General features: G+C 45.5%; 1 protein-coding gene across 1 annotated transcript; it reads right to left on the reverse strand.

Annotated features, from left to right (window-relative positions):
- On the reverse strand, positions 1-23,403 carry DIPK1C (divergent protein kinase domain 1C). Its single transcript, XM_084849986.1, has 4 exons — positions 22,888-23,403; positions 13,810-14,487; positions 3,583-3,747; positions 1-763 (listed from the first exon to the last, which is right to left on the reverse strand). The coding sequence occupies exons 1-4, from the start codon at positions 23,068-23,070 to the stop codon at positions 521-523; spliced, it is 1,269 nt and encodes a 422-aa protein (XP_084706112.1). The 5' UTR covers positions 23,071-23,403; the 3' UTR covers positions 1-520.
- Between the last annotated feature and the right edge of the window lie 4,174 nt (positions 23,404-27,577).

Consider the following 27,577-nt stretch of genomic DNA (forward strand, 5'->3'; position numbering starts at 1 on the left):
AACTTAAGTATTTATGGCCAACAGGCAAAGAGACAGTAACATGCACAAACCCGTTTTAAAACTGTCCTTTATTCAAATATCTATTCACTTTCTTGCTAATGAAGATCTTAGTCTACACAATCTCCACTGAATAAAATATTCACTGTGCCCATCCCACCCCTAGTTTTATTTTAAAAGTAGAATTCGCTAAGTAGTTCTATTTTTCAATCTCCAAAGCACATTTGAAATGTAAATGTTTTCCACCCTTAGGTCACGCATTAGTCTGGACGGGTGCTGCTGCTTTTTGGATAAACAATGTATTGCAAAATATCAGCGGGGTGGTGGTGGGGAACAGCATGTGTTCAGGAACTAAGCAAAAACAGAGTCCAAGGAAAACAATTTCACATTTCAGAGAGCATTAATAATATATACACTACATCTTCAGTCATGGTTTCCAAAAGCACAGTAAAAAGCCAATAAGTAGAAATTAATTCATTTAAACAGAAGCAAAAAATGAAGGTTATTCTTCACTGAATACGAATCACTGGTGGATTAGATAAGGGTAGCTATCCGATTTCTGAAGTTCCTTTTGGCTGGCTCGGAGCAAGTGGTATAACTCAGAAAGAGAATCCGAAGAACCGCTCTGGAGATGGGTAGTATCCTTGGTCCCCGATTCTGCACATGCGCGTACTGCCTTCTGTAGCTGCAGCTGCAGGGGAAAGGAGATGGCAGATCCTCTGAGATTTAGGGAAAACCAGGGCTGGAATATTTTATCACAGATCACCTGTGGAAAGGAAGAAAAAAGTCTCCTTCAGAAGCAGTAATTTAAGATACAAGGTCTTCCAGTTCCATCACACTTCCCATAAAATAATTTTTACAAAAGTGGGTGACATGTGACCTATTAGGACAGAAGAAATAAACACAATCTGCTTATGGTTGGCTGGGGCATGCTGGGAGTTGTAGGCCTTTTCTCTCTCTAAACATGCATAGGATTGCACCCTTAGTTGACTAAACTGAGAGCAAAGCATGGCACATGATCTGCCATATTACTTGCAATAAGGAGATAGCAAGAACACAATCACCATTCTAGGTCAGGTCAATGGTCCATCTGTCTCAGTAGTGGCCAAGCCACATGACATGGTGACACCTTCCATCTTGTTGATCACCAGCAGATTTGTCCTAGTCATAGAAACATTGGTTCCAATCCAGTTACTTGTTCTGGATGCAGGAAGTTCCAACATATTCATGAATCACCCACACCAGGACCAAATTTCAGTGGATAGAGCTGATTTGCACACACACATTCCTTTGTGCCAGCAGACTGGCTTTTCCCATCTAAATGAACAGAAAGCTCCCACACTCAAGTGCAGCAGCTCTCTTGCACATCGTAATGTATTTTGGAGGACGGTGAATGTCTCTTTAAGGGAAGTGGGCAACTTGTGACCCTCCAGATGTTTTGGCCTACAACTCCGATCAGCCCTAGCCAGCACACCCAATGGTGAGGGATAATGGGAGTTGAAGGCCAAAACATCTGGAGGGCCCTAAGTTGTCCACCCCGCTTTAGGCTTTTATAACTTCTGGCTACCAACAAACCTTTCCACCATGTATTCTACCCTGTAATGATACTACAGCCATCTTGGGCAGACACCTCTTTATCTGAGGGCAAAACCAAGAGACTCTGTTCTAATGATGTAATGGAGACAGTTGCCAATAATACTAGTAGGGTGTTTTTGAACCTTACTTTAAGAATAAAGTGTGGGGCGGTATAAATTAATTTGAAAAGCCAACATAGTTGATTCATTCTCATCCAAGCACCCAGGTGTGAAAGGCTGTCACCCTCAGGACATGGGAGGGGGAAGCAATCAAGTTAACTACAAGGGTGCAGTAATGTGGGAGGCTGCATTTCCCAAGCAACTGGAGTGAGGCTTGCTTTCACAAGAAAGGTAAGTTCCATGAGGCTTCAGGGAGGGGGAGGGAGCATGCATACAGTTCTATCAGTTCATCACACAGAGCAAGGCTCTGCAGGCCTTCTTAAGGCCTCAGCTGACTGGAGCCCTTTGCTGGGACAGCATCTCGTTATGGGGAGAATACTCCAGCCAGCACTTCCTACAGTACACTACCCAAGGGCCTGACGTGACTCTTGCCTTGCTGGACAAGACCCAGAACAAACAGGGAGCGCTGTGTTACAGTCCACTTCCCCCGGGACTCACACCTAGTCAGGACAAAAGGGAGACCAGTGAGGAACAAGAACTAGGTGACTAGAAAGCCCTTCTCTCCAAACCAAAGCCAGCAGCACTAGGATGCCCCTACCATTTTCCTAACATCGCACGCCTGACCATGTGCACCTCCAGCAAACTTATACTTAAAGCATGCTTCCTCTCCTTGCACAGGCACCGAAACAAATAGCAGGATGATCAGCACTTCTGAGACAATGGTCATGGAAGAACATTCCTGCAGAAGCCCAGCCCTGAGGATCAGTGCCCCAAAACAGCTGGGACAAAGGTTACTGGAGTGGAGCTTTTCATCGGCCCATGGAGGCTGCCTCCCAGTATGTTACTTGAGGCAAACAAGTCAGATGACCCACTTACTGTGATACTGAGAGCACATCCACATGCAGAAGAAAAAGGAAATGACCGCAAACACCACAGTAGCGTGCACTGGCTTCAAGTAATGTGACAACAACGGACTCCAGCACGTGTGCAACAGGGAATAATAGCTCTAAGAGCCGGTTTGCTATTACTACAAACAGCGTGCATAGCTGGAGTCTGAAGGGCACTTTTTCACCAGCTACATGTTACGTCTGCCATGGGAAAGCCACCAAAAACAGCATTCCCATGGCAAGAGAACTTCAGTAAATGCAAAAGCTTAAAAATGTAAGCACATGCATAAAATACATTCTTCTCCCGCCCTGCCATAGTGTGTAGGAGTAGTTGCCAAGTGAGGCAATGTCATCACATCATGAGTTTTCCCGCCCTCTGTACAACAACATTGGCTAACACTGGATTCGTTGGGGAATGTGACAAGCCAACGATGCTGTGTTGTGTGGTGAGTTTTACTAGATCTTGCAGCAGCGAGCAAAACTCATCATGGGGGTGCCGTTCTGGATAGCATTCGGCTACCTGGCATTACATGAAACTTGTCTCCTCAGGTATGCATTATCTTCAGTGAAAAGCATTTTGCTTGACGTGGTGTGGGGAAGGGCTGTAGCTCAGTGGCAGAGCACCTGTTTTGCATGCAGAAGGGCCCAGATTCAATCCCCAGCACCTCCAGGTAGGGCTGGGAAAGACCCTTGTCTGACACCCTGGAGAGCCACTGCCAGCCTATGGAGACAATACTGAACTAGATGGGCTCTGACTCAGTATAAAGCAGTCTCCTATGTTCTGACATGGTATGAAATCCTGCCTGTAGAGATTAGATCTGAAAGAACTTACTCATACATGGAAGTCATCACTTGGGGCTGCAGTCATTAAGTGATACATATGCATGTGTGAACAATCCTTTAGGGACCATCATGGGATCATTTATTTTAATCTGCACTGTAATGGGTATTCTGAAGTAGAGTTGTGCATCCAGTAATAGACAAATAAGCCTGTAGCCACTCACTTGAAGGTTGTTATTGGCTCTCTCTGCTCCACATTTTCTGCTCCTCAGGTCACACGTTGAAAAGCAATCAAAAAAATTACAGTCTTCATCTCCTGTGCAGTTCTGTTCAAGGATGTCTCTCATTTTAGGTTCAAAAAAAGCCATATCTACATCAATAGCGACTACCTGCAACCAAAACAATGCATTCAGAGTGACATACATGGAGGCTAGCCACAGTACAAATAACCACTTCTCTGTTCTTGGTGTTTCCAGGACCTGAGACTGCTGATCCAAGCATTCCAGGATAAATGCAAGAGAACACTAGAAATTACAAGTGGAAGAGCTTTTGCTGATGCTCTATGCAACTCTAGGGCTGGAAAGAGAAATGTAGCCATTATAGCTGATTTTTGTGTGAAAGAAAACAATCAGATCTTCTGGGAGATTGTTGAAAAAACACCAGCCATGGAATAATTTAGTTCAAGTCTCCTTAGTGAGGAAAGTTGTTTCCTGTGAGGATGTAGATTCCATTTCTTTAATGCTAACCAGCCTCAACTTTAAGCATTTCTCCAAAACTAGGGGCATAACAGGAGCTGTCCAACAGGGAGCTGATCCTTACTATAGCTCAGTGATACAGCACATGCTTTGCATGAAGCAAATCTCAGGTTCAATTTCTGGCAACTCCAGTTAAAGGGATCAGGTAGCTGGAGATGTGAAAGACCCCTCCCTGGGCCCCGGACCATAACTGCTACTCATAGAACAGAATGGTAGGGTTGGGAGGGGCCTACAAGACTATCGAGTCCAACCCCCAGAGTCAAAGCAGAAAAGGCAACAGCGGGCTAGACTGACAATAGTCTGACCAAATGTTCCTATGACCAAAGCACCTGTCCCCCTGCAATTACTCACTTACGAAAGATAATGTCAGTGGACGCTGTCTCCGAGCTACACATACACACAATTGCACCCTTCTGCTTCACGTGGATTAAACAGCCACGCTCCAGTTCCCACATTCACAAGTGGTAGCAACATTCAGAATTGCACCAACAAGCATGTAATGAGGGTGATTTTTGCTTTGTTTTTAAGAACACCCTTGGCCACAACAGGGTAGCTGAAGTGTACCTCATCCATGATAAGGTTCTCAACTATGTACCTAACATGAAACCCTGTTCCACAGCCTTTCCGCTATGCATGAACTAGGTACCTTGGCTGTTGCCAGATCAATTATTTTAAAATAAAAAGTACAACTTGATCGTATGTGCTCTGTTTCATGCTTTGCTTCAGTTTCTCCCACCACCACCACTGGATAATCCACAGTTGGTTTAGGTGTGAAGCAGTGCAGAACATCAGGCGATGACAGCAACTGCACAATGAAAGGTTTATTTCTGCATAAGCGGAGGAGTGCTTGGAAATGTCCATATTCCACCAGTGTATTTGGAGTGTTCTGCTGGTGTATCTGCCATGACAGCAGCATATTTGGTATTGCACCGGCATAGCAGGGTTTCCGCCTATCGGATTGCTCCCTAAGAGAACTTTTGGAAAAAGGAGCTGTTGGTACTAATGATACCTGCTTTCCAAATGCATGTTCATTTTGTGGATGATGATGTCAGCTGTGAGTTGTAGTCCCTAAGCTGTCAATACAACACTCTTTTGTGAACACTCTTTTCACTTGAAAACAACAACATCAAAGGGAGCAGGAAAATAAAAGGCAGTTTACAAACCACAGCAGTCTGAGTGACAGAGTGAAAAGTCCTGAATTTGAAATGGCCCACTCATTTCTCCCTCAGACCTAGAGCAGCTTATCGCTCCAAGCATTTCTTTTTTTAAAGAGTTCTTGGAAAACTTTAGAACACAGACACAGCCTAGGGCCTTTTGCAAGTTCATACAGGCAATATCAGAAACACATCTCATTTTTCATATATTCTGGAGTACGCTGTGACTTCTTAGAGTTTCGATATTGTTAAGAGGCTCCGTTGGAAAGTGTTTCCAGCTGCTCATTTTTGTTTTGCTTTTTTTGGTTTGCTAGGATGCCCATAATGGGGCCAGAACTAAATTGGGGCCCAAATGTTATGATCTGTACATGAGATGAGCAAACAGGAACCTAGGAGCCCTATGTAGATCTCAAAGGAACCTTATGTAAATTCCCCATGTCCATGCAAGAAAACAAAGACATATTGAATTAAAAGAATAAGAGCCAGCATCTGTTTGCCTCATGTACTGGCCATTTCATTAGCTGACAACTGAAGAGTCATATTAGCAAAATTAGCAGATTGATCAAACGGGGGGCCCATCTCAGGGCTCAGTTGTGCACTACAAAGGAGTCAACAAATCAAAACGAAAAATTACAAACATGCAACAAGAAAGTTATCAGTAGTTTCGTATTAGTATCAGTATAAGCATCCAGAAATCAGAAGTGACCTCCATATATTATATTTGCCTTCCAATCACGTTTTATGCGTTTTTGATTAATACAAATGGTAACACGATGGCACTTGGCAGAATGCGTTATTTAATGTGACTGGTTTTTCCCTGCTGTATCCTCTGCAAATTGTGGCAGCACTATCAGACCTAACTTTACCACCACTCACTTCCCTATGAATCAGCTTAAGGTGCTATGACACCAAGAGTGTCATTTGCCCTCCACTCTCGGTTTTGGGAAAATGCCCTTCGCTCTTGCAACCAAACCCTTAAAAGAAATCCTAAGACAAAAACGCTGGATCAGTTTTTGCTCAGCCTTCTACCTGCAGCTACGTTTGCTGCCCCAGTTCTCCTATCCACCTTCTCCATTGTTATTATCTGTATATTTGGTTAGGTAGGGTTCAGGGAGAGGCTTTTGCCTACTGGTAATTTCCTTCTTGAAATCTCCCCCCCCCCCAATGTGGGGGTTAACAAAATTTCAAAAAGTCTCCATTGGCTAAGTGGAGTCTCCCCCTCCTGGTGCATGCTGGTCTTGATCCAAAGCCATGCTGCATGCACTTACTCTCGAATAAGGAAGCAAGACAGGTATCAGCAACATACTATGTAATCAACATAGTTTTATCCTCAGTGGTATGTCTTTTGCACCACGCTCCAGTTTTCTAGTAAAAAACAAAGTAGATTCCACAAGGCTGTACTATATGTCATGGAACAGATATATAACCCTACTCACAACAGGCTCCTAAGAAAAAGCCCCCTTCTACTCTTTTTGCTTTTGAATAAGTAATATTTGAGTTTCAGTCCTACCTCTCTCCCTACCCCCTTCTCACTACCGACTTTCAGCAAGTTACCTGTGCATCTGCAGGCCAACTTATCAGCATTTGGGTTCCTACCTCTACCGCTAACAGGTCCGCAAGTATCTATATAACTCTTTGCACTCTCCTATTTCTTTGTTAGAAAGTAGCCTCTCCTCCCTCATCCTCCCAAAATACTAGCATGCCATTCTATCTCAGTCCCCTCACTCTTTTCTCCCCTCCACCACTCTATCTCCTCTCTGGCATTAACCTCACAGTTGTTGGTCCTATCTAGGGATGTCAGAGAATTCCGCCATGGATCTCGGTGAGGCCGAATGCCAGTGCATTCGGGGCCCCGAAATCCATGGCGGAACGGCCTGCCACCCCCCCGCCCCCCGCGGATCCCCCCCGGGACGAGACTTACCTGGGGCGGATGTTTCAGATGGCAGCGGCTCCAGCGGCGGCTGGTCTTTCAATCGTCTGTCACCGCCGTCATTTGCAGTCTGGTCACTTCTGTTTTTTTTTTAACATAGATGTGATACGCTACATAACGACTTACGTAGCCTATCACGTCTGGGTTTTTTTTTTTAAAAAAAACGCGTACGCAAATGGTGGCGGCTACGGCCACTGCCATTTGCGTTCCTTATTTTTGGCCATCTTAGTCTACATAAATATTTACGTAGACTAAGACGGTGAAAATAAAGGGGAACACAAATAGCACCCGCTACGCTATTTGCGTTCCTCCTTATTTTCGCCGTCTTAGTCTACGTAAATATTTACATAGACTAAGATGGCCAAAAATAAGGAACGCAAATGCATTTGTGTACGCGTTTTTGTTTTTTTTAACCCAGACGTGATAGGCTACTTAAGTCTTTACATAGCCTATCACAGCTGAATACAGGGATGCAAACGGTGGCGGCTACAGCAGCCGCCATTTGCGTCCCTGCTAGCCAGCGGCCGGATGTCTGGCTGCTGGCGGAGCCAGCCGGCAGCTCTGCAGAATCCCCATGGAGCAGAGCTGGCCGTCGAGGATTTCTGGGGGGAGGGACAGAGCGCCTCCCCCCCCCGTCGAGGATTCCGGGGGGAGGGACGGAGCGCCTCCCCCCCCTTCACGAAAGATTCCGCGAAACAGTAAGTGACTTTTGTACATCCCTAGTCCTATCTGAATGCTGCCCAGGCACATACTTTTTTGATTTTTGGAATAAACCTCATGTTTGATAACTCTAAGCTTTGGGCTGTATTTATTTCTGTGTATGTTCCCCACCTGGGCATCCCAATCCCTGCTGTGGTGCACCATGGTTTTCACTAAAGATTCTTAGCACATGTCGCTCAGATACATGAACAGTGATTAGACACATGTAGACAAGGACATGTGATAACAACAGTATTGCAGAGGCAGCTCTATCACCACCATGTGACACTGGGCAATGGCTAGTGGGTGCAGTTGCCAATGCCAGTGTTCTTATCAGGCAGGAGGGGCCCTCAAATGTATAAGCTTCTCAGAGAGGCTTGCCTGACGCCTACATTGTGCTCTTTCCAGTGCCAGGTGAAGACCTGCTCATTTTCTTAGGCATTTGTCTCTTTCAGTTTTTGTTGTTTTTAATCTGTCATGGTATTTTAAATCTTTGCATGGCATAGGTTTTACCTTGGTTTTTACATTTATTTTATACTGTAGCTTTTAAAACTTTTATATTGTATCTTATGTTGTATTTTATGGTTTTAATTGTTATGAACTGCCCAGAGAGCTTTGGCTATTGGGCAGTATGTTGTTGTTGTTCAGTCGTTCAGTCATGTCCGACTCTTTATGACCCTTTGGACCATAGCACGCCAGGCCTTCCTGTCCTCCACTCTTTCCCGGAGTGTGCTCAAGTTCATATTCATTGCATCGGTGATACTATCTAGCCATCTCATCCTCTGCTGTCCCCTTCTCCTTTTGCCTTCAGTCTTTCCCAGCATCAGGGTCTTTTCCAGTGAGTTTTCTCTTCGCATTAGGTGGCCAAAATATTTGAGCTTCAGCTTCAGTATCTGTCCTTCCAATGAGCAGTCAAGGTTGATTTCCTTTAGGATGGACTCCTTGCAGTCCAGGGGACTTGTAAGAGTCTTCTCCAGCACCACAGTTCGAAAGCATCAATTCTTCAGCTCTCAGCCTTCCTTATAGTCCAGCTCTCACAGCCATACATTACTACTGGGAAAACCATAGCTTTGATTATATGGACCTTTGTCGGCAAGGTGATGTCTCTGCTTCTTACTATGCTGTCTAGGTTTGCCATAGCTTTCCTCCCAAGGAGGAAGTGTCTTTTAATTTCATGGCTGCAGTCTCTGTCTGCGGTGATCTTGGAGCCCAAGAAAATAAAATCTGTCGCTGCTTCCATTTCTTCCCCTTCTATATGCCAGGAAACGATGGGGCCAGATGCCATGATCTTTGTTTTTTAATGTTGAGTTTCAAACCAGAGTTTGCACTCTTCACTTTCACCCTCAACAAGAGGCTCTTTAGATCTTCTTCGCTTTCTGCCATTAGGGTGATATCGTCTGCGAATCTGAGGTTGTTGATAATTCTCCCAGCAATCTTAATTCCGACCTGTGATTCATCCAGCCCAGCATTTCTCATGATTTACTCTGCATATAAGTTAAATAAGCAGTGCAACAATATGCAGCCTTGTTGTACTCCTTTCTCAATTTTGAACCAGTCGGTTGTTCCATGTTCTTACTGTTGCTTCTTGGCCCTCGTACAGGTTTCTCAGGAGACAGGTAAGGTGGTCTGGTACTCCCATCACTTTAAGAATTTGCCACAGTTTGTCGTAATCCACACAATCAAAGGCTTTAGTGTAGTCAATGAAGCAGAAATAGACATTTTTCTCGAATTTTCTTGCTTTCTCCATGATCCAGCGAATATTGGCGATTTGATCTCTAGTTCCTCTGCCTCTTCGAAACCCAGCTTGTACTTCCAGTAGTTCTCAGTTCACATGCTGCTGAAGCCTAGCTTGTAGGATTTTGAGCATCACCTTGCTGGCATGTGAAATGAGCGCAATTGTACGGTAGTTTGAACACTTTTTGGCGTTGCCCTTCTTTGGAATTGGAAGGTAAACTGACCTTTTCCAGTCTTGTGGCCACTGTTGAGTGTTCCAAATTTGTTGGCATATTGAGTGCAGCACTTTAACAGCATCATGTTTTAGGATTTTAAATAGCTCAGCTGGAATACTGTCATCTCCGCTAGCTTTGTTGTTACTAATGCTTCCTAAGGCCCACTTGACTTCACTCTCTAGGATGTCCGGCTCAAGTTCAGTGACCGCACTATCATGGCTATCAGGGACATTAAGATCTTTCCTGTATAGTTCTTCTGTGTATTCTTTCCACCTCTTCTTAATCTCATCTGCTTCTGTTAGGTCCCTGCCTTTTTTGTCCTTTATAATGCCCGTCTTTGCACAAAACGTTCCCTTGAGATTTCCAATTTTCTTGAAGAGATCTGTAGTCTTTCCCATTCTGTTGTTTTCCTCGATTTCTTTGCATTGTTCATTTAAGAAGGCCTTCTTGTCTCTCCTTGCTATTCTCTGGAAATCTGCATTCAGTTGGATATATCTTCCCCTTTCTCCCTTGCTTTTCGCTTCCCTTCTTTCCTCAGCTACTCGTAAAGCCTCATCAGACAGCCACTTTGCTTTCTTGCATTTCTTTTTCTTTGGGATGGATTGAGTTGCTGCCTCCTGAACAATGTTACGGACCTCCGTCCATAGTTCCTCAGGTACTCTGTCTATCAGGTCTAATCCCTGAAATCTATTCCTCACCTCCACTGTATATTCATAAGGGATATGATTGAGGTCATACCTGAATGGTTTAGTGGTTTTCCCTATGTTCTTCAATTTAAGCTGAAATTTTGCAACAAGAAGCTCATGATCTGAGCCACAGTCAGCTCCAGGTCTTGTTTTTACTGACTGTATAGAGCTTCTCCATCTTTGGCTGCAAAGGACATAACCAATCTGATTTCGATATTGACCATCTGGTGATGTCCATGTGTAGAGTCGTCTCTTGTGCTGTTGGAAAAGAGTGTTTGCTATGATCAGCGTGTTCTCTTGGCAAAACTCTATTAGCCTTTGTCCTGCTTCATTTTGTACACCAAGGCCATGCTTGCCTGTTATCCCGGAGATTTCTTGACTTCCTACTTTAGCATTCCAATCCCCTAAGATGAAAAGGACCTCTTTTTTGGTGTTAGTTCTAGAAGGTGTTGTAGGTCTTCATAGAACCAATCAACCTCAGCTTCTATGGGCTCAGTGGTTGGGGCATAGACTTGAATTACTGTGATGCTGAATGGTTTGCCTTGGATTCGTACTGAGACCATTCTATCGTTTTTGAGATTGTACCCCAGTTCTGCTTTTCCCACCCTTTTATTGACTATGAGTGCTACTCCATTTCTTCTAAGGGATTCTTGCCCACAGTAGTCAATATAATGGTCACCTGAATTAAATTCACCCATGCCTTTCCATTTTAGTTCGCTGATTCCCAAGATGTCAATGTTCAATCTTGCCATCTCATGTTTGACCACCTCCAGCTTACCTTGATTCATTGATCTTACATTCCAGGTTCCTAAACAATATTGTTCTTTACAGCATTGGATTTTCTTTTCACCACCAGACACATCCACAGCTGAGTGTCCTTTCGGCTTTGGCCCAGCCGCTTCACTCTTTCTGGTGCTACATGGAAATTCCCTCTGCTCTTCCCCAGTAGTATATTGGACACCTTCCGACCTGAGGGGCTCATCTTCCGGCGTCATATCTTTTGGCCTTGTGATATGTTCCATGGGGTTTTCTTGGCAAGAATACTGGAGTGGGTTGCCATTTCCTTCTCCAGTGGACCACATTTTGTTAGAACTCTCCGCCATGACCTGCCCGTCTTGGGTGGCCCTGCACGGCATAGCTTATGGCTTCACTGAGTTACACAAGCCCCTTTGCCACAACAAGGCAGTGATCCATGAAGGGGATTGGGCAGTATAGAATTGTAATAAATACATACATACATACTTAATGGTTGTATGTAGTGATCATGCTGAATCTGACTAAACATATGGTAAGCAAAGCTGACTCAGAAAAATTCCATTCTCCTTCACTTAATAATTCAAACATTCTGGTGCTTTTTTTTTGCTGCTTCCCACCCATTCCCACACCATTCCCACCCTGGGTTCTAATTATGCACCTGAATAAATATCAAAATAAATGGGAGAGGGGGGGAAATATTCCTATGCCTTTAAGTCACTACATGCTTAACCTTTGCACAGCACTGCCAAGTGTGAAGTTCTGTGTGCATACTTAATAAATACTGGCTCTGTTGGCAGCTGTGTTAATGAACACATTCAACTTTCAGTCCACAGGAAGAAATGAATTTGCTCCAAGTTAAACTGAAAGCATGATTTGAAGACCCTTCTATTGAAGACTCAGCCCTTACAAAAAATCCAGCTGAGGTCAGTATTTAGTTGGGTTTCTATTCCACCTCTCCCCAAAGGCTTGTGATGTGTTGAAACAAGAACAAAACTTGTCAAGACTTACTCAGTTTCAAGAACACCCCCTCCTACCAGTGTCTTGAAATCCAGTAGAGTTAACATCCCTACTGTATCTCTATCAACTAAAAGCTGGCCTAAGTATTATGGCTTTACCACCCTTCTAGAAGATGCTCAAGACTAGGATTTACATCTCCAAGAGCTCCACAACTATGAAGTAGCCATAAGCTAGCAGCAGCAGCATTACCTCTATTTCCAGTGTCGGGGCTGTGAGTGCTGTTGTTGTTGTAGCCAAAGCAGCACCCCTCACCCATGAGGGAGGTCTCAGCAGCCTTGTGGAAACCACAAAGGTTTCAGAAATACAAAAAAAATCTTTAGAGAAACACCTCATGAGGACTGAACATGTTCAGTGGCCATGGAATACTGTCTGAGAGCTTGGGAGTGGTGACAGAAAAACAGGTGGAAGGATAATAGAATGAGGACACAGTTGACTGGCTGGAACAGTGAACAGGATCACTCCATACTGCAACATTTTGTTGCAGATTCTACTCGGCTAGCCTAAAAACAAACTCAGTTCTCCCGTTGCCAGTCCTTATGTAGTCATAATGGCACCATCAATGCACAACAGAAGGGTATCATACAGCTCGGGGAAATTGCAAGGTTTGGAGTACAAGAAATCATTATGGCGGGGGGGAACCCTAAGGGAGGAGAAATCCCCAAAAGAGTCCAGTGAGGACTGAGCATTTTCATTGGCTGCAGAACACTGAGTGTCTTTTGGGTGGGGGGATGAAGAGGAGGGAGTGGGAGTGGAATGGAGTATCCTGGAATAGGGCATTGCTGGAATACTGAACAGGAGCACTCTGCACTGCAATATTTTGTTGCAGATTCCACCTGTTCTATTTGTCATAATCACTTGATTTGGGCATACAGCTTGCATGTTCAAGAAATGTATCATTGATATCATAGTACTACATAGTAAATAAGACACACTCTCTCAATAATGCAAGACCCAAATCACTTAAGACATAATGAAGGCAAGTGATTTTGATGCAACAATAGGTATCTGACAAAATCTATCACATCAGGCTTCAGATGACTCAGCCTCCAAGCAGAGACAGCCCAAATTTACAAGGCCAGTGAACACAGGAAGCCACCTTATATGAGTCAGACCTCCGTTCCATGTAGCCCAGTATTGTCGACGCTGACTGGCAGCGGCTCTCCAGGGTTTCAGGCAGGAGTTTTTCCAGCCCTGCGTGGAGATGCTGGGGATCGAACCTGGGACCTTCTGCATGCCAAGCATGTGCTCTAGCCACAGAGCTACAGCCTCTCCCCATCTGGAACACAACCCTTTCCATATATGTATCAATAGAAAAGAACAGCTCTTTTTGTTATAAGTAGAATGCTATCTGTGCTCATAACTTCAGTTACGACAATGAATCATTCACGCTGCAATCCTCTGCACATGCACCTGGGAATAAGCCCCATGAAACTCAGTGGGGCTACCTTCTGAGTAGACAGGTCTAGAATTGCACAGGCAGACACCAAGACCAAGACCTAACTTACCGTCAGATCATTTCGGATGGCAAAATTTTCCGGTTTGATGTCACAGAGATGAAGCCGGTGAGAAAAGTCATTATCGAAATGATTTACCATATCCAGGAAGCTGATGGCAATTTCGGTGATGGCCTTAGCCTTGCTTTTAATCCCAGAGAAGGAGGCACCGACAGCATCTTCCACAGAAAAGAGAGTTTTGTGCCAGGCATGTCCAGCCGTCAAATACTCCACAGCATAGAAGTGGCCGCAAGAGCCAATGACCCTTAGGACATGTTTACTGAAGTCTTGCAAGACACTAAAGTAAATATATTCCTCTTGTTGTAGTAAGGACCACATACTAGCCAGCTGCGCTTTCCAGTGTGGACCTCTCCTCTTACTCCACAAAGGCCCCATCGTGTTATTGGGAAGTTCTAAGCCCAGAACACTCTTGATTTCCAAAGCAACCATAAGAAGCAGTTCTGCCTCTGGAATACCCTGAGATTCCATTTCCTCCAGAAAGCCAAGATGGTGGTAGCTAGAGAATATTTCATTTTTTGATTTCAGGATCACTGGGCGACCTCTCCAGTCAGCTTGGATGACCTTCTTACCTCTGTCGTAATAAAGGCAGCGTTTGTATATCAATTTCTGTGCCACACACAAGTCTTCACAAAGGTTCCCTGTCAAGGCTCCCATCCTGTAGTCAAGACACTGGAGAAAGACGGAAAGAAACAGTTGACAGCCGGAAGCCACTATTTCCAGTCACTTCGAGGAAAGAAGTAAACACCTCAGGAGCTTTATATTTAAAATATACTTTCCAGTTGTGGCAGACACAAAAGTAACACACACACACACACAAGGTGGTAGGTTTGAGGGGAATGTCCATATTATTGTTTGTCTTTCCTAAAGTACTGGCAAGTCGTAAGGGCCCAGCAAACTGTCGCTAATTGGCTTAGGTCTGGTGTCTTGGGGCTGGCAAGCTTTGCCCACAACAGCCAGTAAATTGTGGCTCAGTGGTTTAGCTGGCTACACAGCCAGATGTGCTTTTGCTCTGAATATGGAGTTCTAGGTTCAGATTCCTCTGTCAACCACACCAAGGTGGTGGTACCTTAAAGTGCCTCCCTCTGCCACACAGTAAAGGTCACTGGTTTGGGCCTGGTGCATTTGCTATGTATGTACCCAATGTGGTTGACAGTGCAAATCACCATCTACAGAGCAAGCCAAAGCCTGCAGCTTTAACCCCTGCCCCCACCCCCCCACACACAATTTCTTCTGCCACATACAAAACCAGCTACCAAAACCATAGGAGCGTACACCATGATGAAGTGCAGTGATAAATATAGACAGTAGTAAGGTGATAGCAGCCCCTGGGTGCCTAAGCAGAACAATGCCATAATGTCACAGAAAGTACTTTGTAGGAGCAGCTGAAATGCATAGGAAATTATGACCCCTCAGAAGACAGTGGACAGACTCCTGTTGATTTAACCAAGCCCAATTCATAGCAGGAATTTTACAAGAAAAAAGGGCAAATGTGAACTATAGCCTGCCTCTGTTCATTCCAAGATATAGCAGAGTTAGATCAGTTGTTCTCTAACAAGCTGAAAATATGCAAGATTTTGAAACCTACAATAACATGTTTGTACAGCAGAGTCAGCAAGTCTCTTCATTATGTTCGTGAATCACCTGACATCTACTGACAAAGGTACAGAAGAGATGCATGAGAAACATATGAATATATTCGTATGGCTTGTGTGTTCTGCAATTCATGACTGAAAAGCCTAAAAAAAAAAAGAAAAAAAAGATTGGTATTCTGTAGTTGTGTGGTCATCTCAAATGAATGAAAGGAATAAAATGGATTTCCCCTGCTGGCCCCTTCCTCCACCCGTAATTGTTTCCATCCCTCCACTTCTAGGAGTGTAGGCAGTCTGCACAACTGTGTCCATTCGTACCTTCCAGAAGTGCAGCTGCAAAGCCTATTCTGGGCAGATCTCTGGAGGAGATGATCACTGATTTGGGCTGGCGCAGAAGATGTAGAAAACTACACAGCCAGATGGTGGCTTGATACCAACTTCCATCTTAATTCTTCCCCAGCCCCACTTTCCTCCAGCTAACCATTTCCCACAATATGTTCAATCTGGCTTCTTGAGAAATGTTGGACCCTAGAAAACACAAGCCCCATGGGACCTTCTCATACCTCTCCAGGCCACTTTCCCATTCCCAGGTCTCTGGCAGCATACATTCTGTGGACTATAGGCTCTGCACGGGAGAGAGTGAAAATGTAGCAGCAATTCCAACCTGCCCGACTACAGATGGTATGTTACATTTTTACCATTATGGGGTGTGCCATTTGGATATTCTGCTTGAGACGCCAAGCTGTCTTGGATCACCTCTGATGACGGTGCCAGTATGCTGGCTTGTTGTTGCCTTTGCATGAGCACCTCCTGGTTGCAAGTTTGGGAGCAGCCTGCATGCTTCCGAAGCACTTGTGTGAAATGCTCCAGCCCCTGGCTAGTTCGAATTGCCCCAGCAGAATTCATACCAATTGCCCTCAGACCATTCCCTAGGCCCTTCCATGCTGCAATGCTTTCAGATGATCCAGAAATGTTAATGGAGACCATGCCTAGTTTCTCCCCCACAGGAATGTCCTTCATGATAGTCAATAGACCAGACAGCTGTAACTTCAAGAGTCCACCACCACGTCCGCATCAGTAGCTGGGGGAGTATCCAATACTGCCACTGCACCTCTCCGCTCATTCTATTGCACCAGCAGGACCCCCCACTAGCACATCAGGAACTTTCTGGAAGCTCCACTGATCTGCCCCGCTCTGGAAACGAGTGTTTCAGCTCATTTTCGGTTGCTTCAGGAACCACTAGCTTTCCATTGCACTAGCGTTAGATCCCAGTAGCACAGCACTGGATACTGCCGCTGGTCTCCAGACAGCTGCCCAAGTTCTCCAGAAGTTGGCATTGGCCTTCCTAACCAATTTGCAAAATTTCCGTTAAATACCTACCATGTGATTAACTAACCAATATTATAAAAATACTAGTATTTCCTTTCTTATCAATTAATTGATATTTTCTTTTCTCACTTGATTTGAACTCTGGTATACTAGATTAGGACCAGGTTACCTGAAAGATTGTCTCCCCCTATATAGACCCATTAGACCACTACGATTTTCAGGAGAGGTCTTGCTGTCTGTGCCACACTCTGCAGAATTCCCTCCGGGAGCAACACAGCAATGGGCCTTATCTGTGGTGGCCCCCTCCCTCTGGAATGACCTCCCCTCTACAGTATGCCAGGCACCAATGATCATGTGCTTTCAACAATTTTCTAAAATGTACTTGTTTACCTGGCTTTTCCCAACCATTAACTTGTCTAAATGTTGTTGTCCTTTTATAATGATGCATTGTTTTATCATAAACCACACTGGGATTTGTTAAATGGGAAGTGGCATATACATATTCTAAAATAAATAAATGCATATACTATTGGCCATCATAATGCCTCGTAGTAGTGAATTCCAAAGAGTCTGAATATGCTCCATAGCAGGGATAAGAATCGTGGGGCCCTTCAGATGTCGTTGGACTACAAGTCCCATCATCCCTTGCCATTGGTTCTGCTGGCTAGGGCTGATAGGAGTTGCAGTCCAACAACATCTGGAAAGCCACACATTCCCTACCACTGCTTTATAGAGAGAGAGAGAAAGGTCTCTATCCAGGGGTGGTCTTGTACTAGTGGAAAGCACTTACACTCACTCAAAGCAGGGCACTCGGTTGTCACTGATGCCCCCACACCTCCACACTCTGCAGCTCTGCATACCATATCCCATACTGTTTCAGAGGGTCCCCAACCCTCAGGAGCAGCTTTTAGGGGGAGCACAGCAGGCTGCAGTGGGTAGCGGGGGTGGGATCAGCATAACTTGGGTGCCCCACTTTGCATGAGTGGAATTGCTTTCCACTACCACAAAGCTTCCACTGGATACAACCTTAAGTGTTTTTTCTTTAACTTCTGGAATGTTCGCTTTATCAGGGACTCTGCCAGCTCTAGGATTCTATTCCCTCTTTGTTTTTCTAACATATATATCTATATCTATATCTATCAGCTAGCAAATATCAAATAAGAATGCTTCCAAAAACTGTGCATATTGTGAGACATGGCCCCAGATTATTCAAGGAACAAATTTGCATACTTTACTAGTCTCCAGAGTCATGCAGGTCTCCTGAGGTCATGAAAGCCTGGAGCTAAACCAAACGGATGTGAATAACGTAATGCACATAATTGTAAAAACTGCCTGTGCAAACATCTGTGTGTAGACACTCAAAAACTGGATTTCAGTAGTAACACTGATTGTGCCTGAAGTCATTTATTGATGCAAGTAGTACAGCATGACAGATTTAAGTAAACTTCAGAATATCTATTTTAGAACCAATTGCCAAAGCAATCCATTTTCCATTGTTATAATGGCTGATGCCCCCTTTGCCTTTTTCATCCAGTGCTCAACACTTAAATAAGACACAAACAATAGAGTGACTTGGGGTGCAATCCTATGGGGATACGCGGCCGCCTCCAAACTCGGGGGCGACCACCTATCCAATGCAGGGCAGGAGAAGCACAGAAGGGATTGTTCCCTCCACTCTTCTCCTGCCCTGCATTTGCAGCTAGACATATGATTTCGGCTGTCTAGCTGCGGGAGGACAGAGCAGGGGAGGCGGCTGCCAGACGACACATAGGATGTGTTGTACCGACATTTCCACCTTCCCCGCCCCGGAACGCCCCCCAGAACGCCCTGTTTTGGCTGCTCCGAGCTCCTCTTCTGAGCGCAAAGTGTAGGGCTGTTCTGCACTGTCTCCGAGGAAGTGTGGAGGGAGGGGGGAGGTCGGTTCTCCAGGAACTGACCTCGGAGCGTGGGCTCTGAGGGTGGTTCCTGGAAAACCACATATCCTATTGCCATCTAGCTGCTGACTAGAGGCCATAGGATTGCTCCCTCTGGCTGCAATCCTTAACCTGCTTACCTGGGAATAAGTCTCACTGAAATTAATGGGGCTTACTTCCGAGTAGATACATATAGATGGCACTGCAATCCTATTTATATATATTTGCGTAGGAGTAGATCCCACTGACCTGAATGGAACTTACTTCTGAGTAGACATGGGCTGTAACGGTCATAAAAAGTCAGAAATATGTTACTAACAACTGCAACCCTCTCTAATAAATCATCTAAAATTCAAAGAATTTAACCTGCTTAACTGCTTTGTGGATTGGACTGCAAACAAACTGCATAGTTTTGCCACGGATCAGAAACCGGTCTGTTTGGATGTAAGACAATTTAGTTCCTTTGAAGGCAGTAGTACTAAACTCAAGTGCAGTACTCTGACTTAGCTGGTTTGTGCTTTTATAAAGCTGGTTTGTGGTTTATAAAGCTGTAAATAACTGTTCTGCTTCTGGAATCCGAGTTAGGATGCAAGCCAAAGGGAACAATGCAAATGTGATTCTCAGAGTTACGTCAGATACCTCGGAAGTATTTTGGAGCTCCAGCATAGCTCTGGAGGAAATGGAAAATATTTCATATCTCAGAGGTATCCGAGCTTCACAGCTGCCTGTCAGAAGAAAAGAATTCAGTCTTCTTGCTATTTCTAAGAAGTTGGCAAGGCTGCTGCAGATAATTTGTCTTCATCTATTATGCAGAACAAGGAAATTTATAGTCTTCAATAGCTTGGTACCATAATAGATTAATTTCCTTTAAGGTTTTTTTCCCATTTAACAAAACCCATTTAAAAATAAAAGAATTTGGCTTGTTTAACCCTTTCTATTCCCTTTGTAAACGAATAAATGTTTCCTTTCAGCATTATTGTGAAAAAAAGTATTTGGTCTGAAAATGTTCACAAATGTTCACAAAAAGCAGTTCATTTTAACATCCAAGTGTAATTTGTATGTACACTGGGCAGGTAATCTATGCCTTTTGACATAAAGGACATTTTATAGGTAGTAGTAGATTTCCACCAAGAAATTATTATAATTATTATCATCATCCTTATATGGTTGAGAAGAAAACACTACATGGCCAAAAGCATGGGAAATGTTGTAATAACTTTTCTACTTTATAACTATGTTGGCACATGCTATATCCATGTTATATCATGATGTATCACAGACAATGTGGAGCAAATCTTTCAGCTAACCTAAAATAGTAAATCTTCTTTTATCACAGCAGATGGATATGAACTACAGATGTTCTAGCTGACCAGCCTAGCATCTACCTCCACTGCTGTCTTTAAAATCCACTAGGCTAGGAAATACAAACACTTCTTTTCTGTTTGCTTTTAGTATATTTTATATCACTTAGACTCAGCAGTTGAACACTCTGTCTTATTTAATTGACAGTAACTGGTGCCTAGAAGGTGTAAAAGCAACCATATTAGCAAATGCTCTGCAAACAGCAGATTATTTTCCTTAATCAGCAGCCTGGTGCCTTTCCTTCCCCCGCCCCAAAGCACAGGCAAAACTCCATCAGCATGGACTACTTGTCTTCTTGTGCCTTTCATGCCAGCACATTCACACATCTCCTATTCATGACATGGAGTATTCGGTGGCTCCCATTAATCTCTACTCAAAAGGCTGGTTCTTCACCATCTATGGGTCACACAATTTAGCACTGGCAGAAATGTAATCCATTAACTATGGTATGGAACACAAGAGGAAAAGGAATGGCATCACATGGCATGGCATAAAACGATGATAGCATGTTAGAGTGTCATTTACGATTTTAGGATTGGAGTATCCTGTTTTCGTTTGTGTTTTACTCTACAGCATCGCAACCCCATAGCAGAACAGACTGGAAAGCTGTTTTGTTTTTTCAAGGCAGTGCATTCCTGCTCTCCAGGGCTGAAGCACATGTCTTTCTTTGATATGAAAAAAATGAAGCAGTGGATACAGTTCAGCTATTCCCTGCAATAAGGTTGTATTCCAAGCAACGGGATAACTTCCAACAACTGCAAAGGGATAGGGCATTACTGAAAACAACAAGGAGAAATAGGCTGCCCTGTAACAGACTTCTCATTGTGACTTACAGGAAGGAATATGGTGCTACTAGCAATGTATGGGACTGGCGTAAGGGTTGTGATGAAAAAAAATTCACATGTACAATCTTAACAGCCTGTTTAAAAATGGGCAAAGAGAGGGCCAGACAAACCTCTCTTGGGAAGGTTTTCCTTAATTTTGATGCCACGCCTGAAAAGACCTTCTATTTTGTCCTGATCAAATTCACTTCCCTTGACGAAGGGATAATGAGGAGTGCCTCAGAAACCGAGCACAGATCTTGGGCAGCTTCAAATGAGAGGAGACAATTCCTGAGATACGCTGGCCCCAGGCTGTTTAGGACAGGAGTGCACAACCTTTTTAGCCCTGAGGGCCGCGTCTGGTGTTGGATGGGGAGTCAGGGGGCACATATGTGTGCTCACACACACATCCCCCCACACACACAGAGACACTCCTCCCTCACACACGCAACTGGTCTTGGGATGTTTAATAATAATAATAATAATAGTAACAACACACTCTTCTCTCCCCCCCACCCCGCACACCCACACATATCTCAGCGCTCAAGGATAGGGGAGGTCTGAACTTTCCCTCCCTGCCTACTGAGATCTAGGGATCACTTGGGGTTGGGAGAGGATTTCCACCACCAGCAGGGTGTTTTGCACAAGCCTCTCTCATTTGGTCCACCAGAACAGAAAGTTCCTATCTGCCTCAACCTCTGCTCTCCTTTTAATCAAACCAATAACAAAAGTTTGCTCCTATGCATACTTACTGAAAAGTTAAGTCCTACTACGTTCAATGACACTTACTCCCAAGTAAGTATGCATAGAATTGCAGCCACCGAGGTTTAACGGAACTTACTCCTACATGAATGTACTTTAGCACAGGATTGTATCATAAAGCTACAAACCGTAATCCTATGTGCACTTAAAGTGGGGGAAGCCCCAACTGAATACATGGGGGATTTCTTCCTGCATAGAACATGCATAGAATCAGGGTGTTACTTTAACTCTGAAAATGGAAATTGGGTCAAACTTCAGCTCAGTCTTTTCTGCTGGATTACTAGCTGGACTGCTGAGCAGGATTTCTGCTGGGCTCCTGAGCAGCAGAGAACTTGGGTGCTTCTGGATGGAGGGCTTCTGGGGCAAAGTCAAAAGGCACTGTGCAGCTATTTCATCTTTTGTTCCTTAATGGATTAGGGGGAAAAGTGTGTGCAGGGGGGAGAAGCTGTGGGAAAACATGGAAGGGCTACAAATTGAAAGCAATATCAACAAGACACACACCCCCTCCATAATATTCCATGAATAAGGCAAGGCAATTGCACAATGAAAGCCTTGCCTGGAAGCACTATTCCTGTGGTGTTGTGAGTAGAGTGTGTCAGATGAGGAACTAGGAGTCGGAGGTTTAAATCCTCCCTTGGTCTGGCCTACAGCACAGGCCTGTTGTGAAGATAGGGGGGTGGGGGTGGAGAACCATGTGACCTGCCTGAGCTCCTTGAAGGAAAAGCAAGAGAGAGAAATAAAACAAACAAACTCTACCGAACATCAGAAAACCCAAGCACCCTAGAGAGATCAAGAAGGGAAAGTTTAATCCTAACATCTTGGATCCCACGCGTGACCCTCCTTTGCTGCTCCCAGGGCAGACGGTCCTGCAGGGTGGCCGGGAGTCCTCTTTTACAAAGGACAGTCCTGTATTTGAAGGCATCCTCTATTGGAAGGGCTGCTCAGACCAGGTCTGGCTGAAGGATAAGGCACCATCAGGAGGAAGAGCCGGGCCTTGAAGCTGCCCCTCAGCGGTACCTGGAGAGCAGGCTGAACAGGCTGCCCACCCTAGGGTGAGATGTGCTGTGTTTCCGCTTAACGTATAGCGACTATTCCGAAATTCGCATCCCCACATGCCAGTCAACGCCGCATGCGGGCGTTATGCGAATCGGCGGCTTCTTGCGGGCGCTCTGCACGTGGCCGCCGCCAGGGCCGCTGCTCCGCCTGCTCGCCTGACTGGCCCTGGGATGCACGGGGCGGGCGGGAGCCGCCGACCCAGCCGCACCCCGCACCCGTCCCTCCGGCGCCACCTACCAGCCTGGCCAGCATCCTGCGGCTCCGCTCATCGGTGCAGCGCCCAGAGAAGAAGCCGCCGCCGCCGCGCGCCAGGAAGGCGAGGAGGAAGGCGCCCCCTACCGCCCAGCACAGGCAGAGCGCCACGGAGCCTCGCCGGCTGCAGCCCAGCGGCGCCCGCAGCAGGCGCTGCAGGCCGGGCATCCCTCGAACGGACGCCCGCTGGGATTCCCGCCTCAGCCCGCGCAGCGGCGGCGACGGCGGCCAGGAGGGGGACGACGCGAGCCCCGGGGACCCATCAGCGACGCCGGGCAGCTCGGGCTGCTTTCGGCCCAGCCTCGAAGGCGTCCCCGGCGCGTTCGGCGCAGCGCCCGGAGGCTTCGGCGTGGCTCGACCCAGCGCCCCGCGTGCCCCGTCCGTGCCCCGAGGGGCGGCAAAGCGCGGCGCCCGGCGGGGAAGCGCTGCCCAGCCCCGGGTCCCCGGCCGCCCAGCGGAGACACGCGGCTCCGTCCAGCCCCGGCGCGCGCCGCCGAGCCCGGCGCTCCGGGGAGCCCCCCCGCTGCTGCTGCTTTTCGCGGGGAGGCCACGTAGTTCCGCCCTCTTTCGTCCGCCGCGTCCCTCGGACGGTTCGGACGCAGCTCGCCGGCAAACTTTCGCCGTTCCGGAGAGCGCGCGGGAGAGAGATGCCTTTTCTTGTCGACACAGCTAGATGGCCGGTTGACACTTTTAAAGAGACAGTTCCGAAATGCGTGCCTTGGAGCGTGAGCGGCTCTTCCAATGTAGCCGCGAATAAAAAGTTGATCCTCTTTAGTTGTTCCCAATAAACTTTAACGCCCCAGTACGCTTCCCGTTCCATCTAACAGATAAATATACAAATTAAAAGTCATATTTAGATAGACATTAATATAACTTTTCCTCACATTTCCTTCTTCCCTGTTACACTTCTTCCTTCTTGTCTTTTTTCTCTTTCTTTCCCTTTTCTACATTTCTTCACTTCTTCCCTTCGTCCCCATTACTTTCTCTTTTTAAAATATTAGCACCTCTTAAGTTAATGTTGCAGCAAACATGCAAACCATAAATGGCCACAAGTTGTTTTGATGTAAAGGAAATCAGTGCAAATTACAATGCAATCCTATACGTGTCTATTTGGAAGGAAGTCCAATTAAGCTCAGTGGGGATTAGTCACAGGTAACTAGTTGGTGTAGGACTGAATTCAGTGGGGCTTACTTCTGAGTAGAGATGTAGAGGAGTGAGATGTATCTTCACAAGTGACACCAAGCACTTTTACAGTTCAATCCTACACATGCTTACTCACAAGTAAGGTCCGCTGTGTTCGGTGGGGCTCAGTCTCAAGACAGTGTACACAGGATTGCAGCCTTAGTCTGGACAACATCACTTGAAAACATTAATAAAGCAGGATGGGGGAGAAACATTGAATTAATGTCAGATTAAGGGCCAAATCCTATGCATGTTTGGACAGAAAAAAGTCCTACAATTCCCAGCATGCTCAACCAGCATGCCTCACTGGGGCATGCTGGGAGTTGTAGGACTTTTTTTCTGTCTAAACATGCATAGGATTGTGCCCTAAATGTACTTTCTATTAAGTCAATAAAGGTTTTATATTTGAATTACACACTTGGTAAATGATGATGATGATGAATTTATTTAAAATATTTTTAGGCTGTCTTTTAGGGCCAAATTCTCAGAAGGCAGTTCCCCAATATATCAAATACACAATATAGAAACTGAAATAATGATAATGAAAACAGCCTTAGAACTGCAGAACGATGTGCTAGTACTCCTGGAATATTGTGATTGGTTGCATTACGTACAAGACAATCACGCTGACTCACCAATAACATCCAAATCACTTGTCGGACAGCTGTGTGTTGTCACAATGGTACTAATCAGGATACCACTTGCTGCTTTTATTAGTGTAATGCCAAGTGGGTATGTGTAAAGTAGGTCTGAGTTCACACAGACAGCTCCATGGTCACCAAAATCCTTTTAATAGCAGTACAGCCCTATGCTTACCCAGACATATTTAGCGGAATGAATCCTAAGGTGTCCTAGTAACTGCAAGGCTCCCGAGTTCAGAAGAAGCAGGCTTGTATCAAGGCAGATGATGGTAACTGGGGCAGCTCTAAAGATCCAGGGCACTGCTCAAAAAAGATCTAAGGCCCATGCCTAGGTGGGCCCATACCTAACACCATCATGTTTCCCACTATAGTGGAGCTTATTCCCAGGTAAATGTGGACAGGATTACATTCTTCATATATTTATACCATGCCCTGGCTCCGAATGGCTCCCACATGGGTGGCAAGCAGTCTCACACCCAGACCTCCTACAGGGTTAGACCTCCGTAGCTTCAGCATTAACACTATATCATGGGCCTTCCAATGATTCTCTGGACCTCTCTCTTTATGAAGGTATGTTTGTGATTATCATCATTTCAATGACCCGTGCAGGCTCCAGATTTGGGGGCAGGGATGCTTGGGCAAGGCACCCTTAATGGTCTCCCCCTCCCTAACGGTCTACCTTTTCACCACCACTGTCACCAGCTGCTGCTCCTGGCCCTCCTCCTCACGGCCGCCACATGCTTGTGCGTCAGACGGAACCATCGAGCAAGTGGGCAATGGCATCTACTGTTCAGCACGCTGTCTGGGCTGGAGTGAGAGGCAGGTGAACAAGCAGGTTGCAATGGTGAAGAGGAGGGGCAGTGGGCCCACTGCTGGAACGTGGGTCCTTGGCAAGTGCCCAACCATGCTGACTCTTGAGGCCACCCCTGCCAGTGACAGCAAGCACTATCCATCTTTTGCTGAGCTCCAAGTACATTACATACATGTTCACAGGAACCCTTACAACAACCTTGTAAGGTAGCCCACTAGTGTTATGCTATTATTAGAGATGAAGGGAGGGGGTTGGCTTTAAAAGATGGTGGCTTGTCTAAAGTCTCCCATGTCTTAGCCATGGCGGAATTCTAGCTCTCTTCCCTTCTCTGTTTTATCTAGAACCTAAGTCCAGGCTGTTTGTACTGAAGATAAGCCACTGTGTAAATTGTCACATGGTGTGTAGAAAAGTCTGCCTTATTCCAAGGGATTGTGCTATATCAGCCATCTGCAACGTGGTGGGGGAATTCAGATGTTTTGGACTACAACTTCTACCATCCCCAGCCAGCATGACCAATGGTCAAGGATGATGGGTGTTGTGGTCCAAAACATCAGGAGGGTTCCACACTGCGGAAGGCTGTGCTAGCTTACCTTCAGGGTGTTGTAATCTCAACATACAGAAAGGCAGCAGAACAAGGAGACAGAGACTGAGTAGAACAGTAACCACAGGTGAGATGGATGTGCTGCTATAGCATCATATTCAGACATTCACTAAAGAGAAGATCTCTCTTGACATTAAAGATAGACTTCTATGAGCGCAGATCAATTTTTTCTTGCTTACAGGGCCAGCGGAGTTCGTTTTGTACATGGATGGGACATACTGGAACCAGAATTATGCTGTTCCATTATGTGTTACACTCTATCCTCAACAAAGATCCCCTCCATAAGGATGCAGGGGCTGAAAGAGTTTCTTACAGGCATTTAAAAGGCATGAGCTGGAAAGCTGGTGGGGAGAGAGGAACGAGAAGATTAAAAATGCTACAAAGGATGCACAAGGCCTAAGGCTGGTGGGAGGAATGGAAGGGAGAAGCAGAAAACAAAAGCTCTACTATGTTCTCTCAAAACGCCCTGGAGGCTGAAACCTTATCACAAACCACTTTCTCTCTCTCTCTAATCATGGGGTCTTTTCCTAACCTCTTCACGCCCTTTCATTCCTTGTTCCCATTGGCAGCCTGCATGCTTACTCAGCCCAAACCCAGCCACCTTAGCAGCATCTTAATCAAATCATATTAAATATGAGCCACAATTTGGTGAGGGGTGACAGCAATAAGGACTGAAACCTATAACATTCGAATTTCCAGTGCTGCCTATAACACAGCTAGGAGAGAGGGGTGTTTTTGTTTTTTACTGTTAATTGCTGTTAGGCAATTACTAGTGGCTGTCTGTTTACTCCACTCCCTCCTCAGATGTCCCAGCCCTAAAATTGTATGGTCAAAAGAATCTTTTAAAACAAATTTCAAAAAAATTAAGGGTGGTATATCAACATCTAAAATAAGTCAATATAATTATACATGAACAAGCACCAAAAGGCCACCAAGCCCAACACTTCCTTAGCCTTCATAAGTCAACCCACAATCCCCATCACAGATGACTCAAGCAAGTGAATCAAGTCCTATGGAGGACAGCCAAAAGTGTCCCTGGTCGTTCTCTGCCTTGGTAGGAGCTTTGTTTAGTATTGATCTCTTGATCTGTTTAATGGCATCAGGAAGATCCTTGTAGGGCTTGACTGTCTAGTGCAAACCCCTCCCCACAACCTGGTAGTTTCCAGATGTGTTACGCTACAACTCCCATCACTCCCAGCCATGCTGGCTGGGAATGATAGGAGTTGCAGTCCAACACATCTGGAGGGCACCAGGTCAGTGAAGGCAGTCCAGCCCTCACTACCGTCAACACAACCCCAGAACCTCCTCTTGCTAAAGTGACTTCTTCCCACACCAGTCGTGTTTCATCCAGCTGCTTGATGCTAGCACATCAGCCTTTGTAACTGCTCTAGCAGTCACACTGCCTTCAGTCTTACATCCACCATCGATGGTCCTTCCTAA

The sequence above is a fragment of the Heloderma suspectum genome, chromosome 4 (genome assembly GCF_057233095.1).
Source record: "Heloderma suspectum isolate Gila_16-S chromosome 4, 16-S_ref, whole genome shotgun sequence".
Classification (NCBI taxonomy): Eukaryota; Metazoa; Chordata; class Lepidosauria; order Squamata; family Helodermatidae; genus Heloderma; species Heloderma suspectum.